This window comes from Neovison vison, chromosome 2 (genome assembly GCF_020171115.1).
Source record: "Neovison vison isolate M4711 chromosome 2, ASM_NN_V1, whole genome shotgun sequence".
NCBI classification, from domain to species: Eukaryota; Metazoa; Chordata; class Mammalia; order Carnivora; family Mustelidae; genus Neogale; species Neogale vison.
In genome coordinates this window covers 98,791,821-98,809,235 of record NC_058092.1, presented here as the reverse complement: position 1 = coordinate 98,809,235, position 17,415 = coordinate 98,791,821, and the positions used below count along the sequence as shown (strand labels likewise).

At 40.3% G+C, this 17,415-nt stretch overlaps 2 protein-coding genes across 5 annotated transcripts in view; both read left to right on the top strand.

Moving 5' to 3' along the window:
* DENND2C (DENN domain containing 2C) overlaps positions 1–2,087 on the top strand; it is an 80,626-nt gene extending 78,539 nt beyond the window's left edge. For all 4 annotated transcript variants that reach the window (XM_044238962.1, XM_044238965.1, XM_044238963.1 and 1 more), the window contains exon 19: positions 239–2,087. In XM_044238962.1, coding sequence (XP_044094897.1) covers positions 239–270 — 32 coding nt within the window. In that variant the 3' untranslated portion in view covers positions 271–2,087. The remainder of the gene's footprint in view (positions 1–238) is intronic.
* An 889-nt stretch (positions 2,088–2,976) lies between these two features.
* BCAS2 (BCAS2 pre-mRNA processing factor) lies at positions 2,977–17,415 on the top strand. Its single transcript, XM_044238961.1, has 7 exons — positions 2,977–3,160; positions 3,265–3,357; positions 6,512–6,582; positions 9,828–9,989; positions 14,861–14,911; positions 15,791–15,871; positions 17,115–17,415. Exons 1-7 carry the CDS (start codon positions 3,068–3,070, stop codon positions 17,239–17,241), a joined length of 678 nt encoding a protein of 225 aa, XP_044094896.1. The 5' UTR covers positions 2,977–3,067; the 3' UTR covers positions 17,242–17,415.

Genomic DNA, 17,415 nt, shown 5'->3' with positions numbered 1-17,415 from the left:
TAGTCAAGGTTGAAAGCCACTGGATTAGGTGAGGTCAGAGCTCTCTTCTACCTCTACAATTAGAGACGTGGGGTTTGTTTATTTCTTTGGTAGTTAAACACATCACATGCTAGCTTGAGATGGCAGCTCACTCGTGGGCTGTTCCAAATGACTAAGTTGTTAATCCCTTGCCTCAAATAATGTACAATAAATAAAAAATGAACTAATGAGAGTTCACTCTACTTCTTCCTCCCTTTAGGAAGTAAGATGAAATTTCTGCAGAAGAAATGAAATCTTTGATAGACTCTCTCCATCTTAAACAGAAAGTGCCAAGAAAATATTTCTCCAAGAGTTGGGATGCCCTGCAGTGGCCTAAAAGATCCTGGAAAGATGAAAAGTTTACAAAGTGGGCCTGGTCCTTGGAGGAGGATTCTCCTGTTGCTGCTGTATAATCACTGGAGGATTGCTGGGAGTAGTCTGGAACCCATGTTCTCATTACTCTGCCTCCAATTTTTCTTTTCAGTGGCTTTTTCTATTTGATTCTTGGGCTCATTCTTTGTGTTATGTGCTTAGTCTGTGAAGGCACTTGTTTTTTACTAGGGAAAGATTTGGTGTTGGATTTAAAAAAAAAAACAAAACAGCTCAAAGATGAGCACAGTGAGAGAAATGCTGGATTGAAGGTACTGGGGAAGCATGATGGATGTGCAGAGTGCACCCTACACACGTCATTCTCATCACTGAAATATCACCATGGCAGCTTGAAAACTATGGGCTGTTGGAGCTGAGCTAAGGAGTAGATTCCTCATATATCTCTAGTTTTGTTTTTTAATCTAGTGTTCTGTCTGAGGGAATCTAGTTATTAACACTGTTATTGAGTATCTTATACAAGTAGACACCTTGCAGCTCCTCCTCCACATCGTAGCTTGTCAACATTAAACTTTGTGGGATTATAGCTAATGAAAATACCCTTTGAAGAGCATGAGAACTCCTACCTCTTTTCTTAGTGTCCCCCATGTGCCATGTGTGATGTATATCTATGCCATCTTACTCAGTCTTTAAGTCAACTTGATGAGATACTTGCATCTCCATTTTATTAATGAAGAAACTGGAATTCAGAAAGGTTAAATAACTTGCCCAAAGTTCTACAGCAGAGCCAGAACTGAAGCCACGACTGTCCATTCATGAGCACAGAGAAAGTTGGTTAGTTCTGCAGATGGAAACTTGAGCTCTGTGAGATTATAGCTACTGAAAAGGTTTTCTTTTAAACTGAAGCATACCAGAGCTGATTTTCAGCTCTGAGGATAAGGGACATCAAACTATAGGAGCCTAGATGACTCACTTTTGGTTCCCCTAGAATTGGACTTTTTGCCCTAATTGAATTGGACTCAGACTATGAACATTCCTGGGCATTCACCACATAATCACCCTGAACCTTAATACCTACAACAGCAGTAGTGATTAGGAGGAGGAACTTATCAATGATGGTTTAATTTTCATTGATAAATGTTACAGCAGATGTCAGTTTGTTTTCTTCAATTCCTGCTGAGGGTTTTAACTGGCATAAAAATATTTATTCGAACTTAACAAAACCTTTTAAGTTGTATTATGATACAGTTTATTGAGTTGTACAGTATTGTCATTACAGCCCATTCAGTTGTGCATGAATGAACCTGAAACAGACCCCATTTAAGACTGGTGCTATATAGTTCTTATGGGTCTAGAAAATAGAACTGAGCCTATGTCTTGTTAAAAAAATGTTTAAGCATCTTACCCCAGTGGGGTTCTTACCAGACATCTCTCCATTTGCCACTCCAATCCTGAGGGAAGAATGAGTAATTGGGAATTGTTTATAAAACGGGGGTAGGTCTTAGGGTGGTGAATCCTGACCGTCCCTCTGTGAGGACACCTCGCTTCAGGGATGGGGGTCCTAGTTTATCCCGGTGACCTGAAGCTGCTTCCTTTTCTTAGGTCTGTTTTATCTTGTTTTTGTAAAGTATTATGAGTTCTGGACATATTTGTAAAAGAATCCCTCAAGACTTGTATAAAATGTTGTTTACAGATCTTTTAATGAATAAACAAAAAATTGGAGAATTTTAAATAAAGTTGCTTAAGATGTAAAGATCTTCTACTTCGCATAAATCCATAACTAGCACATTAATCTAATGATAGGATTAGACAGTCCGTGGCCAGCATTTCTAGGCTGTTGGCAGACAAAGCCCGGGTCTTGATCGTAGACACCGGGCAGGGTTTGCAGTCCGACTACCTTATTTGGCCTTGGCCTGCTTCGTGTATGGGAGCTGGGGATAGAGCAGAGCCGGCGCACCGGCAGCCGCAGGAGTGGTTGGGAGGCAAAGAGGAACACGAGTCTGTTTCCGAAAGTCCTAAAGACAAGTGAGCGGATTTTATATAAGCCCCGAAGGCAAAATGACAGGATTTGTTGGAGCTGGAGTTGGTGGGCAGTTTTTAATCTCACTCTGGAGGAAAAGATCAGGTTCCTTTGTTATGTAGACCCTAAAGCTTCGCAATTTTAACTGGCTACTGGCGCCGACTTCCAGAATCTGATAAAACTGCATTTATCCAATGCAAGTGTCCTCAGAACGAAGAATAGTGAGGGGTACAGCAAGAAGCTCAAGGGGAGAAAAAACCGCCACAAAGCAAAAAGTTAAGGGTTGTAGGTGGAAGGTTAGGGGAGTGGGAAACCTGTATCCCTCTCCCTGCCAAATCCTACTGCTAGTGCCTCCGAAAGTTTTAAAGCATCCCGGTACCAGATACCAGCTTCCTCCAGGGAACGAAAAGTCCCAATTCCCCTCCAAAGTGCTCCCGGGTGGAGGCAAGAAAAAGGAGCACACTGGAGGACAGGAAAGGGAGACGTTCCGCTGATTCTAGGACTCGCGACGTGACGTCACGTCCGACCAAGACAAAATGGCAGGGCACTTCCTAGTAGCTCGGCGAGGGCGCCTTCAGAATTGACAACTGAGCATGCGTCAGAGCCAAGGCGCATGCGACCTGTATTACGTCAGTGCTAGCGCAGGCGTAATGAAATGGGCCTGAGTTTGCGCGCACATAGAAAATTTGGGCAAGCTTTAGAATGGCGGGCACAGGCTTAGTTGCCGGAGAGGTTGTGGTAGATGCACTGCCGTATTTTGACCAAGGTTATGAAGCGCCCGGCGTGCGGGAAGCGGTGAGTTCGGGTCGGGTAGCGGATTCAGCACTCTCGGGCCCTTGGTGCTGGAAGAAGCACCTTACAAGTTGCCACCCCTCCCCCGCCCCCGTTCTCGTTTCTAGGCTGCGGCGCTGGTGGAGGAGGAAACCCGCAGATACCGACCTACCAAGAACTACCTGAGCTACCTGACGGCCCCGGATTATTCTGCTTTTGAAGTAAGTGGGACGTCTTGAGGCCACCGTATGAGCTAGGATTCTCTGACTCTTTACTTTGGATCGAGAGTCTTAGACACGTAAATGCATTTTAAATTCTGGCTTTAACAATTGCCTGCTTGCCTACTACTTACTCTCTTATCGGTGTTCCCGATCCATTGAAAGCAGCTAGATCAGACTTCTCCGGCGTTCTGATTCTGAGACCCACTGAAGGACTTTCCGGGGCTTGGCAAACTGCCCAGCCCTGCAAAACGTAGTGTGTACGTTTTTCGGAGATCGGTTCCTTGCATAAATTCTCAGAGGCATCCTCCGTTCTCTAAGGTCTTCTTTAAAACCAGTGATGAGGAATTTTTAATAAATGTAAGCCTAGGTTCCTGAGAACCACTGGAGGGCGGCCTTTGTGTCACAGCGTAGATACTTAGCGAATGTATGTGAATGAGTGAAGTGAGAAACCATTTATAAGTAAAGTGCTCTTTAAATATTTAGCCTAGAAGTGCCCCCAAGATATTACTTAGTACTTAGGGTGTAATTAGCTACATGAAATGTAAAATACCATCTCTAAATTAATAGATTCTCTTAGGCATTTTAGTATTTACATGTTTGGTTTTTTTTCCCCCCATTATAGGTAACCATGTATTTAATGAAAGAACTCTGTTATTTTTTAAAAAGATTTTATTTATTAATTTGAAAGAGAGAACGATGACAAGTAGGCAGAGCAGCAGGCAGGGGTGGGGGAAGCAGGCTCCTCGCTGAGCAGAGAACCCGGTTCAGGGCTTGATTCCAGGACCCTGAGATCATGACCTGAGCTGAAGGCAGAGGCTTAACCCACTGAGCCACCCAGGCTCTGGAAAGAATTCTACTATTAAAACACAGTGTTTAGGGGTGCCTGGGTGGCCCAGTGGGTTAAAGCCTCTGCCTTCGGCTCAGGTCATGATCTCTGGGTCCTGGGATCGAGCCCTGCCATCGGGCTCTCTGCTCAGCAGGGAGCCTGCTTCCTCCTCTCTCTCTGCCTGCCTCCTGCCTACTTGTGGTCTCTGTCTGTCAAATAAATAAATAAATAAACTTTAAAAACAAAAAACAAACAAACAAAAAAACCACAGTGTTTATAAAGAAGTAACATGAAAAGAAAAGTCGGTCAAGTTTTAAATAGGAAGATATTTCTATGATACATCATTTTATCAAATGTTTTCTAAATGTCGCCCAGATATAGATGGTACCACATTAAGAAGTAGATACAGTAATGCTTTCTTATTAGATTGGCTCCCAAAATTTTCAGATAACTGCATTCAATCACGAACTTTTAAATATTTGAAGCAGTTTTCCTTTTAACTCTCCTAAGTGCAACATATATCTCCTATCTTTATAATTAGCATACTGATCATTTATCTCTTTTTCACAATAGGAATTGATAGTGTACTGGGCTCACCATCTCTACTGAAAACAGCTCTGTGAACTATATAACTATATGTTTATTATCCTAATTTTTTAAATGGGAAAACTGCAGCTTAGAGAAAGTAATTTGCCCAAGACCGTAACCACTCCTCAAGTTTCTTTTGAAACTGCTCTTCCATTAATTCATTTAACTATTTATGAAGGTCTTTTCTAGCTAGGAATTGGAGGACTGTCTCAACTTTTTAGTCTAATTAATATAGTTGAAGCCCTCAAAAAATTGATAATTGCTCAGGATAACTGAAATACTACTATAGGTGAATACTTAAGCAGTTCTTTATGCTCAGTGCCAGGAAATGTACAGAACAGAAATGAAGTAGGATATTGACCAAAACTTTGACCTAAAGAAGTAGAGCTCTACCATGTGTTTTTTTAACTTTTTACCATGTGTGCTTTGTTTTTGTTTTTGTTTTTTAAGATTGTATTTATTTATTTATTTATTTATTTGACAGAGCGAGAGAACACAAGCAGGTAGAGCCACAGAGGGAGAGGGAGAAGCAGGCTCCCCAGTGAGCAGGGATCCCAATTCGGGGCTCAATCCCAGGACCCTGGGATCATGACCTGAGCTGAAGGCAGCGGCTTAACCAACTGAGCCACCCAGGTGCCCCACCATGTGTTTTTTTAAATCGTACAGTTGTGGGGTGCCTGCATGGCTCAGTCGGTTAATCAGCTGCTCTCAGCTCAGGTCATGATCTCAGGGTCCTGGGATTGAGCCCCATGTCGGGCCCCATGCTCAGCAGGGAGTCTGCTTCTCCTCTCCCTCTGCCTCTCCCCACTCTAACTCATGCTCTATAGCTCACTCATGCATGTGCTCTCTCTCCCAAATAAATAAATTAATTAAAACTTTGGGGGGTTCTTTTAAAGACTTTATTTATTTATTTCTTTGACAGAGATCACAAGTAGGTAGAGAGAGAGGAGGAAGCAGGCTCCCTGCTGAGCAGAGAACCCGATGTGGGGCTTGATCCCAGGACCCTGAGATCACGACCTGAGCCGAAAGCAGAAGCTTTAACCCACTGAACCACCCAGGCGCCCCTAATTAAAATCTTTAAAAAAAAAGAAAGAAATCATACAGTTGTTAGAGCAGATAGTAGAACCAGTTTCTTTAACCTCTTCCCTTTTTCTCATTCTTTGCAGAGTGAAGTGTAAAAATAGCAGCCAGGGCCAAAAGGAAAGTATGGATATAGGCTCAAAGCCCTAAAGCAAATTATTTTATGTCAAGTACTCTCCTCCCTTCCCCCACCCCCCAGTGAATACTTAGTTCCAGGGTCCTCAACACTGGCTTCACTATACAGTCAACTGATGGGTTAAAAACAAGTTACAATCATGCCCAGTCTCTACCTCAGAAAAGTTAAATGGGAATGGTGGAGAGGGGTAAGATGATGTGGCTGGGAATGAAATTGTTTTCAAAGCTTCCACCTGATTTCTATGTGCTTCTGGGACTGGGAACCACACTGATCTAGGAATAATCCTTTTTTCTGTGGGTCCCTTTACATATGAAGTGTATGTATTCTGATTCTTGAGAACATTTAACTCAGAGAAGATTTGGTGGGAAGGAAAATGATCCATTTTATTTTATTTTGTAAACTTTTTGGAAATGATCAGTTTGAATGGATAACAGAAATATTTAAGTAGGTTAGATTCATTGTTTGGTGGTTGTTAATTGAAATTTATCGATATGATTTTGGAAATAATTCTTTCCCCTAATTAGACCGACATAATGAGAAATGAATTTGAAAGACTGGCTGCTCGGCAACCAATAGAATTACTCAGTATGAAACGGTAAGTTATATTTCTGGTTTCACCTGGACCCAAATCTTTTCTTATTTTAAAGTTACTAGTAAAATTGCTATAGCTCTTAAAATGTGGAAAATAAAAAATTCTTGTCTGATTTTATGTTTATGTTTCTTCACATAATAGTGGTTCCTATATCCTTTGTTTATGTTCAGATATATTCTTTGCACCTTTATTTAAAAAGGCAAAATAGGGGAGCCTGGGTGGCTCAGTTGGTTAAGCATCCCATTTTGATTTTGGCTCGGGTCATGATCTCGGAGTTATGAGATCAGTTGCCTGCATAGGACTCCATGCTGGGTGTGGAGCCTGCTTAAGAGTCTTCCTTTCCCTCTACTGCTCCCCACCTCCCCATTTGCTGACCCAAGGGCGTACTCTCTCTCTGTCTCTTAAAATACACACATACAAAATATGTAAAATCCAACAACAGGAATGGTGATTGTACTGAAGTTCATGTTTTTTTTGTTTGTTTTTTTTTTGTTTTTTTTGTTTTTTTAAGATTTTATTTATTTATTTGACAGAGAGAGATCACAAGCAGGCAGAGAGGCAGGCAGAGAGAGAGGAGGAAGCAGGCTCCCTGCTGAGCAGAGAGCCCGATGCGGGCCTCGATCCCAGGACCCTGAGATCATGCCCTGAGCCGAAGGCAGCGGCTTAACCCACTGAGCCACCCAGGCGCCCTGAAGTTCATGTTTTTAAGGTTTTCCAAGGAGGGGCACCTGGGTGGCACAGTCAGTTGAGCTTTCTGACTATTGGTTTTGGCTCAGGTTGTGATCTTGGGGTCCTGAAATCGAGCCCCGCATTGGGCTCTGCGCTCAGCAGAGGTTCTGCTTGGGATTCTGTCTCCCCTTTCCCCTGTCTCTCTGCTCGTGCTGGTTCACTCCCTCTCTGTACAATAAATGTTTTAAAAAAAATTTTTTTTCCCCCAAGGAAATGTTCCTGATTAGGCATCTGGTTCTTCACTGATCACATACTAGGTGAAATCATGTTATGGTTTATAATGATCCTTGATTGATTCTGACACAGAACTAATTAGTAAACAGTGCCCAGATAGTTTGACTTTGGTTCCACTGTGTTCCCTCCTGTTCCACTTTATTACAAAACTGCTTCTCCTCTCTCAGAGAAGAAAACTCCAAACATCCTTTGTTACTGTCTCTAAAATGGAGAATCGGATTGCTTAACATGTGAGATCTCTTTCAGCTTGAAGTAAGTATGGAATTATGAGAACCACTAAGTACTCTGTCAGAGCAGAATCCTTTGAGATAGGGCCACATGCACAGGTCTATCCTCTCAGCAGATGTATAGATTTAGAAGAGGGATTTGAGTCTGTAGAACCAGAGGATCGTATTTCTTGTGCACCATTTCCTGTCTGGCCTGAGTGAGTGATAAAGGAAGTTCTGGGATTCCTCAATTCTTCATTTCTAGGTGCTTCTTCTCTATAGATATTCACAGCAGTAACTCCTTTATGACAGTATATCTCACAGCAAAAGTAATGACCCATTAAGCAGTGGATCATGAAGGAAATTTAGTAAGTTTCCAGAAGTTAACTTTCTTTTTTTTTTTTTTAATATTTTATTTATTTATTTGACAGAGAGAGAGAGATCACAAGTAGGTAGAGAGGCAGGCAGAGAGAGAGGGGGGAATCAGGCTCCCCGCTGAGCAGAGAGCCCGATGTGGGGCTCGATCCCAGGACCCTGAGATCATGACCCGAGCCGAAGGCAGAGGCTTAACCCACTGAGCCACCCAGGTGCCCCCAAAAGTTAACTTTCTTAATAAGAAAGGTAGTAAGATCCAGAAGTTCTCAGAGCAGTTTTTTAAGGAAATAGAAAATAACAGAATATAATGCAAGTAAAGGCAACTGTTGTTTTGTGAAACTTTATTTCTTAAGATTTTATTTATTTGTCAGAGCAGAAGTGGGGAGAGCAGCAGGCAGAGGGAGAAGCAGGCTCCCCACTGAGCAAGGAGCCCAATTTGGGACTCGATTCCAGGACCCAGAGATCATGACCTGAGCTGAAGGCAGATGCTTAACCGACTAAGCCACCCAGCCGTCACTGTTCTGTGAAACTTTTGTTGAGCTGTGTGTATTTGGGTACTGGATCACAGATACTTCCTACCATGAGTTATAATCAGAAGTTTGAAAACTGCCACATTACAGCCTTTTTTTTTTTTTTTTTTTAAACAAAGTGGTATGTCACTTTTTTTATTTTGAGGGAGAGCAAGTGAGCAAGAGAATCTTAAGTAGACTCCATGCCTACTGTGGAGCCTGACACAGGGAATCAGGGAATTGATCTCATGACCCTGAGATCATGACCTGAGCCGAAATCAAGAATTGGATGCTTAACCAACCAAGCCACTTAGACGCCCCTGGTTTATCACTTCTTGATCCTAGTTGCATGCCCCTCAGTTGTTCATAGGAATAATGTGGAATCTTTACTGTATCTAGTCAAATTATTAAAATGGAAATTACACTTAGTTTGTAGTAACTCCTCAATAATGAGCTAAGATTCATGAAGAGTGTACTTACTGGCTATATCAACAGTGCTGAAGGACTGTTTAGTGTGAAGCGAGAGAATAGAGAAGGTCCAAATAAAAAGAATTTTTACATCCCTTACCATTTTTTTCTCTAGAATGGTTTGGTTGTGTCGGTGGGAACCTGGATGATTGTAAGTATGTTTTTCAAAAACGATAGCAGGGGTGCCTGGGTGGCTCAGTTGGTTAAGCATCTGCCTTCAGCGCAGGTCATGATCCCAGAGTCCTGGGATTGAGCCCCGCATCGGGCTCCTTGCCCAGTGGGGAGCCTGCTTCTCCCTCTGCCTGCTGTTCCCCCTACTTGGGTGTTCGCTCTCTCTCTGACAAATAAATAAAATCTTTAAGAAAAAAAAAAAGATAGTATAGGGTCCTTTGTGTCCTACTTTTTTCTCCTAATGTATCACAAGCATGTTAATGTTTTAAGTATTCTTCAGTGGCATCATTGAGCAGCTAATTTAACAATTTTTATATGAATACACTATAGTTTATTGAATCAGTTCATGTTGAAGTAAACAATTTTTTTGTTACTGTATATAATGGTGTTAAATCTTATTTGTAAATCAATTTTAAATAGGTTCTTATTGAACAGTCTGATCTATCTCGAATTTTCCATGGATTTACATTGTGCATAGACCTGTGAGGTGTTCTTTTGGAAGGAACGGAAAATTTAGAGGAATATGTGGTTTCAGTTTATTTTTGTTTAATTTCAGGTATGAACTTCCAGCCCCTTCCTCAGGTCAGAAAAACGACATTACTGCATGGCAAGAATGTGTAAACAATTCAATGGCCCAGTTAGAGCATCAGGCAGTTCGAATTGAGAATCTGGAACTAATGTCACAGCATGGATGCAATGCCTGGAAAGTATATAATGAGTAAGAAGCTTTTTGTTTTTATTAAACCCATCCCACCCACAGTTTCGGTATTTTTTTTTAAATATAGGAATGGGTGGGGTGCCTGGGTGGCTCAGTGGGTTAAGCCGCTGCCTTCGGCTCAGGTCATGATCTTGGGGTCCTGGATCGAGTCCCACTTCGGGCTCTCTGCTCAGCAGGGAGCCTGCTTCCCTCTCTCTCTTTCTGCCTGCCTCTCTGCCTACTTGTGATCTCTCTCTCTGTCAAATAAATAAATAAAATCTTTTAAAAAAATAAAAAATAAAAATAAATAAATATAGGAATGGGTGCCTGGGTGGCTCAGTTAGTTAAATGTCTGACTCTTATGGCTCAGGGTCATGGGGTTAATCCCCATGTCTGCTCAAAGATTCTCTTCCTCTGCCCTTCCCCTTGCTTGCTTGCTCTGTCAAACAAATAAATCTTCAAAAAAAAAAAAAAAAGTGAAGTGGGATTTAAATAGTATAGTGGACTTTCATTTGAGATAATGTCCTGGAACTACTACAACCTGTATGATAAGCCATGGCTTTCAGACCCACCTCAAAGAGTACAGAGGAGGGGTGCCTGGGTGGCTCAGTGGGTTAAGGCTCTGCTTTTGGCTCGGGTCATGATCTCAGGGACCTGGGATCGAGCCCTGCGTTAGGCTCTCTGCTCAGAGGGAAGCCTGCTTCTCCCCCTCTCTCTGCCTGCCTCTCTGCCTGCTTGTGATCTCTCTGTCAAATAAATAAATAAAATCTTTAAAAAAAAAAAAAAAGGTACAGAGGAGATCTAAACCTAACCACATTTATTGTGTAATATTGTAATTAAATGAGTTCTGAGGTCTGATAGACAAATCACATATGGTGGAATGGAATCCTTAATGTGGGGCATTGCTCATACAATCGATTCTCATTAGTTGCATGTTATATTCTATAAAGTGGCCTTGAATACTGAATTAGCAAATACTGTAACATTTTTCCTGGTGGAAATAATGTATGTGTATGTATACACATCTCATATAGACTATAAATCCTAAAGACAACTCCTGGCAAATTCTATTTTTTTTATTTTATGAAAGAGAAAACAAAGTTCAGAAGTGTTAAGTAATTTGGCAGAGTTGGAAATTAAATCCTGTCCTTTGGTCATCTTCCTTGTTCCACTTCAGCTAAGAATCTACACATCCAACAACTCAAATTTTGCACATGCTGTTCATGATCTCAAAATGCCACAGGTACTGATCTTGGGGTTACAAGTAAATTTGAGTGAGTGGGTAAGTTCATAAGTACAGAATCTGCAAATAATGAGAATTGACTATAAGAGAATTAACACAGGAAGCAAAGTACCCACATAAGCCACTGAGCTCTACTTTCTGTTCCATGCAACTCGCTTTAGGTTTTGTTATCTTTCTAGGGCTCAATTTTCTTATTTGTAAAATTTTGTGGTTAGACGATATCTATGATGCCTTTGAGCCCTGAAATCCGCTAAGACTGTATTAACATTTTAATAGTTTAAGAAGAAAAAGACCTTGAACCTCATGACACTGCATCAAACTATTTTGCTAGAGTATGTTTCCTGGAATAATAAAGCAAAATCACAAAGAGATAAATGGTTTTTCTCAGTTTTTCAGAATTATGTTTTAAATTTATTTGGCCATGTAAGGATCCAGTGGGCAAAATCCAGAATTCGGGAATAGTTCATTTCTTTTGTGAATATGTTTCAAGGGAGATAAAGGAAAAACGGGTTTGGGAGGATTAAGAAACAGATCAAGCAAACATGTCTTTTTAAAAAAAAAATGGTCTGTATTGTATGAAGTGGAAAAATGGAATCTTTGTCCTCAAGAAGCTTTACCTAGTTGAGGAGATAAGATACTTCTCTGCCAGATAACCAGGAGCCCGTAATTAGCAATTAGGAATATGGGGACACGTGCCATATCGTGTGCGGTATTCTATAAACTACAGACATCCAAAGAAGGGACGTTAAGAAATAAGGTCATTAAAAAAAAATAAGGTCATTTTAAAATGGTGAGATTTGGGGGAATTTTGTTAGTGCAGTTGGTTAAGCGTCTGAGTGTTGATTTTGGCTCAGGTCATGATCTCAGGGTACTAAGATGGAGTCCCATGTCAGGCTCCTTGCTCAGCAGGGAGTCTGCTTGAGATTCTTTCGTTCCCTCTCCCTCTGCCCTTCTACCCCCATGTTCTCTCTCTCTAAAATAAATAAATCTTTTAAAAAAAAATGGTGAGGTTTGGGTATTTAGAAGAGAATGAGAACGCTCGCAAGAAGGTAAGAGAGCACAGATGTGGGGGGAAAAAATAATACATTAAAGAAAACATTGCTTTCAACTCCTAGAAACCTCCGATACTTTTCGGGTGCCTGGGTGAGTTAGATGGTTAAGTGTTTGCCTTCAACTCAGGTCATGATCCCAAGGTTCTGGGATCAAGTCCCACATCGGGAAATCTGTTTCTCCCTTTCTCCCTGCCTCTCCCCACTGCTTGTGCTTGCTTGCTTGATCTCTCTCAAATGGATAAGTAAAATCTTAAAAAAAGAAAAGAAAGAAACTTTTAATACTTTCCCATTTGTTGCAAAGTAAGATCCAGACTATTTAACATGGTATTCAAGGCAAATGGCTGTATATCTCAATGGTAGACATTCATTCCAGCCAAGGGAATCCTCTCTGTCATGATTATCATAGCTCTTGTCCTTGCCTTTAGTCATGGTTCACCACCTCCTAGAGTGTCTTTTTTTTTTTTTTTTTTTAAGATTTTATTTATTTGACACAGAGAAAGAGAGATCACAAGTAGGCAGAGAGGCAGGCGGAGAGAGGGGGGAAGCAGACTCCCTGCTGAGCAGAGAGCCCGATGTGGGGCTCGATCCCAGGACCCCAAGATCGTGACCTGAGCCGAAGGCAGAGGCTCAACCCACTGAGCCACCCAGGCGCCCCTCTCCTAGAGTGTCTTTACCTAGTCTACCTAAATTCAGTTTATTTAAGGCTCTACTCTAATCCAATCCTTTGTCTTCCCATATTATTAAAGTAGGTTTTCTTTCCTTGTAAAAGGATTTGAGGGCATCAAACATGGCATGGGCAGTAAGCTTTTAGTTCTAGGTAGGTTTTGGTTCGTGACTGCTTTAAAAAAAATTTCATTAATGAGAGATTTATGTACTTGCAATTAAAGGGAAACCTTCAAGGCCAGGCCTTGTTTTTACAGATAAACAGGTTTAGCCTCATTGATGTCAAGTGACTCATTAAAGGACATACAGCTTTTAGGGTAGAGCTGGGACTAGAACCCAAGTCTTCTGACTCTCATGATGCAGTGCTATAAGTTTTAATAAAAATATGTTCAGTGCTTGAGGAGGGTCCTGTATATGGATAAAACCTCATTTTATTACACTTTGCTGTTTTACATTTTTTACGGATTGAAGGTTTGTGTCAACCTTATCTCAGCCAGTCTGTCGGCCCCATTTTCCAATGGCATTTGGTCACTTCCTGTCTCTGTCACATCTTAGTAATTCTCTAAGTATTTCAAACTTTTCCATAATATTTGTTACAGTGATCTGTGATCAGTGGTTATGACTCATTTAAAAGTCAGAACATTGGTTAGCAATTTTTAGTTAATAAAGTATTTTTTAATTAAGGCAAGTACTTTTTTTTTTTAACACACAATGCTGCTATACACTTAATAGACTATGGTATAGTATAAACAACCTTTATATGTATTGGAGAACAAATTCATTTGATTTGTTTTCTTGCTATACTTGCTTTATTGCGTGGTCTGAAACCAAGCCTGCAATATCTCTGAGGTACACTTGTACTCATGGAGGATGAAAGAAAGGAGAAGACAACAAACGGGGCTTTCAGGAAGAGGTCATTCGGGGGAAGCTTCCTATTAAAGGTCAGAGGTCAGAACTGGAGTACCAAACTTAACTGTCCTAAGGAACATGGAGTGATCCCTAGAAATCAAGGAAAGGGAGATGAGCTGTAGGTAAGCCTGGAGAAACACAGTTGTTTGAAGACTGAATCTTCAGAGAATTGCAGTTAGTGAGGGGAAAAAAAAAGTCAGTAGAGACAGAAGAATAACTTAGGAGAAAACCAGGATGTTTGAGTCACGAAAGCCAGGAAACAATAGTAGATCTACAGCAAGAGGATAGTAGGGCCGATGTGGTTGAAATGGACCCTAAAGGTGATTTTCTGCTGCCTTAAGAGGAAATTGATATGGTTACGAGAATTACATCTCAGTAAAGCTGTTATTTAAGGGCAAGGACAGGGGATGGCCTCTACTCTTGAATCACTTCTCTAATGACAGTAGTAACTTGGCACTCTGTATTGCTCAGCTTTCCCCCTGTGGCACTGAGAGCCAACTTGCGCTGGAATCACAGTCTCCAGCCTTCCAGTTTTCTCTGCTCTCTCTAGCTAGCCATAGGCAGGAGGGGAGAATAGCAGGATAAATGCAGGTACAGAAATATGGAGATAAGAAGGGATTTGAATGAATACACTCATGTGAGTTATTTAAAGTGTTCTCCATGAAAAGTACTGACAGTTTAAGTAGTGACAGGTATAAAAAATCAAAGTGTCCGTGAACTGGTTGGGCTCCAGAGGTCAAAAGACCTGAAATAGAATTCATCTCCAACATTCATCTATGTTACCTTGACTAAGTTACTTAATTTTTCTAAGCTCTTAATGTCCCTATATGTGAAATAGGGGCAATCGTACCTACCTCAAAGAATTCTTAGGAGAATTAAAGTAGCTAATATGTAAAGAGTGTCTAACATGGTGTTTGGCATGGAGCTCAATAGCGGAAGAACTGGAACTTGTATCAACTAGATAGCTCAGTTTTAGTTGGTATGTTAATGTCTGTTAACCTGATTTTCCTCTTTTCCTTCCTTAGAAATCTAGTTCATATGATTGAACATGCACAGAAAGAGCTCCAGAAGTTAAGGTAAGTTGTTTCTTCCTCTTACTTTATTTTATTATTTTATTTTAGTTTTTAAGTAATCTCTTCATCCAACGTGGGGATCGAACTCACAACCCCGAGTTCAAGAGTGCATGTTCTTCTGACTAGGCCAGCCAGATGCCCATATTTTCCTCTTATTTTAGAGTGAAGTTTAGGTAGAACCTTAATAAACAGAATGAGAAGACAAAGGAATCAATGGACTGTAGTCATTTAAGAGTAATACTTGATGATCCACTCTGTCCAGCATCCAGTGCTGGGTTTGCCCTACTGGAGTGGAGGAGAAAGAGACTTAACATTAGACTTAACGTTTGGAAACATCTCTACCATGTCATTTGCAATTTGCAAATCTACAGACATTAAAAAGGCACTTTTAGGAGAAAATGTTGCAGAACGACATATGTAATTTGGGGTGCCTGGCTGACTTAGTCAGTAAAGCATGCAACTCTTGATCCTGGAGTTGTGAGCTTGAGCCCCACATTGGGCACTTAATTTAAAAAATTAAATCTCAAAAAAAAAATAAAATAAAAAAAAAAATAAAAAATTAAATCTCTACTAGCACATACACATATAGGAGTTTGGGGAAACACCCACCAAAAACTGAACAATAATTAGGAGAAGCATTGTGGGAGGAGGGACTTCTGCTTTTTATTTTCTGTGTGCATGTATGTGAATGTGTTTAATTTTTCATGGTGAGCTTATGAAATTTGTAATTGAAAAATAAAAGATAGTTAATTCTCAGAATTGGTCTGTAACTGTATACGTCTGTCCTTCTCAAGGGATTAAAGATGTGTTGATTATTGATTTCTCTGTTGATTTAAGTCTTATGTTCAAATGTAGGTGGGTTGTATAAATAATTTTTTACAGGAAACATATTCAAGATTTAAACTGGCAGCGAAAGAACATGCAGCTCACAGCTGGATCTAAATTAAGGGAAATGGAGTCAACGTGAGTATCTTCACTTTCATCAACTATTAAATCGCTTAGCACATTTTAAGATCAGGATTTAACAATATGGTTCAGAAGTATTCAGATGCGATGCCACAAGTGTTACAGAAATGCTGTTTTCTGAATGCTGCTCTTGACTGCCTCTGCCTGTCTCTGATGTGTGGTCTTGGAAGGCATTGAGAGGGACAGAACCACTGTTACTTGATTCTGGTCTCAGAGCACCGTATTTTCAGTTCAGTATTTCTGCTCTGAATAGGATTCGACTTACATTCTCCATTTAAAAGGAAGTAAACGATCTATTTTTTAACTCATCAGGGAGATTTCATACTTCGATACTTTGTGTCTTAGGGTTTTTTTCCTTTGTTTATATACTTTTAAAATGTTCTTCATATGTGTAGATAATTTTATATGAATCCCTATAATTATGAATCTTGTATCATTTCTCTTTTTTGCTTTGCTATTTCCCTTCTTCCTCCCCACCTCCATCTTTCTCCTTGTTTTACTTTCTCCACCTCCATACATTCCATGTTATCAGTCTGTTCATCTTTTCACATTTTTCTTCAGGCTAATATAATCTCCCAAATACACATCTGTGTTTCTTTTTATTTGTCCTAGAGATTTTTTTTTCTGGGGGAGGGGGAAGGCTGCTTGGATCTATGGAATTTTCTCTGGTTCTAGAAATTTCTCCACCATTTTTAACTGCTGCTTCTGCCCTATTTTCTCTCCTTTTATGTTAATCCCATTAAATATAATCTTCCATCACTCCGTCTATCCAACTATTTCTAATTTTTTTTTTAATTTGGTTTTTAAAGTTTTTTTAAATTTGAAATAATTTTAGATTTACATTAATTTATAAGAAATAATACAGCTAGAATCTTTTTTCTTCTTTTAAGATTTTATTTATTTATTTTGGAGAGAGCTTGAGCAGAGAGAAGGGCGGAGGGGAAGGGAGAGGGACAGGGAGAGAATCTCAAGCCGACTCAGCATGGAGCCTGGCGTGGGTCTCAAACTCATGACCCTGATGTCATTACCTGAGCCAAAAGTGGACGCTTAACTGACTAGCCACCCAGGCACCCACTACATCTAGAATCTTACATAACCTTTTCCCCCGATTCGGTTTTTTAAAATGGAAATTTAGAAGTGAAGGTTCATATTATGAACCTGGCTGAAAACATGAATACGGTCAAATCTCCTAAGAAAAATTTTATATTGAGTACTTTTTTTTCTTTTTTTACTTTTCTAGTTGGGTATCCCTGGTCAGTAAGAATTACGAGATTGAAAGGACTATTGTGCAATTAGAAAATGAAATCTTTCAAATGAAGCAGCAACATGGAGAGGCAAACAAAGAAAATATCCGGCAAGACTTCTAAAAAGACAAACTTGGTGTGAAGAAAAGAAGGCAAGCTGGGCTTTCACAGAAGATCGGGCACCTGAACTGTGATGGAGAACTGCATCCTAAGAAAATCATCAGTGGTTAAATGTTTATTGTAGAGTGTGGACTCTTATATTTGTACATTTAAGCAAAATAAAAACTTTCAACTTGG

Excerpts from the sequence above, each read along its gene's own strand:
- BCAS2 (XM_044238961.1), top strand. The coding sequence starts at position 3,068 with ATGGCGGGCACAGGCTTAGTTGCCGGAGAGGTTGTGGTAGATGCACTG. Across the intron at positions 9,990-14,860 it reads GCCTGGAAAGTATATAATGA|AAATCTAGTTCATATGATTG; the intron begins GTAAGAAGCTTT and ends TTCCTTCCTTAG. Across the intron at positions 15,872-17,114 it reads TTAAGGGAAATGGAGTCAAC|TTGGGTATCCCTGGTCAGTA; the intron begins GTGAGTATCTTC and ends TTACTTTTCTAG.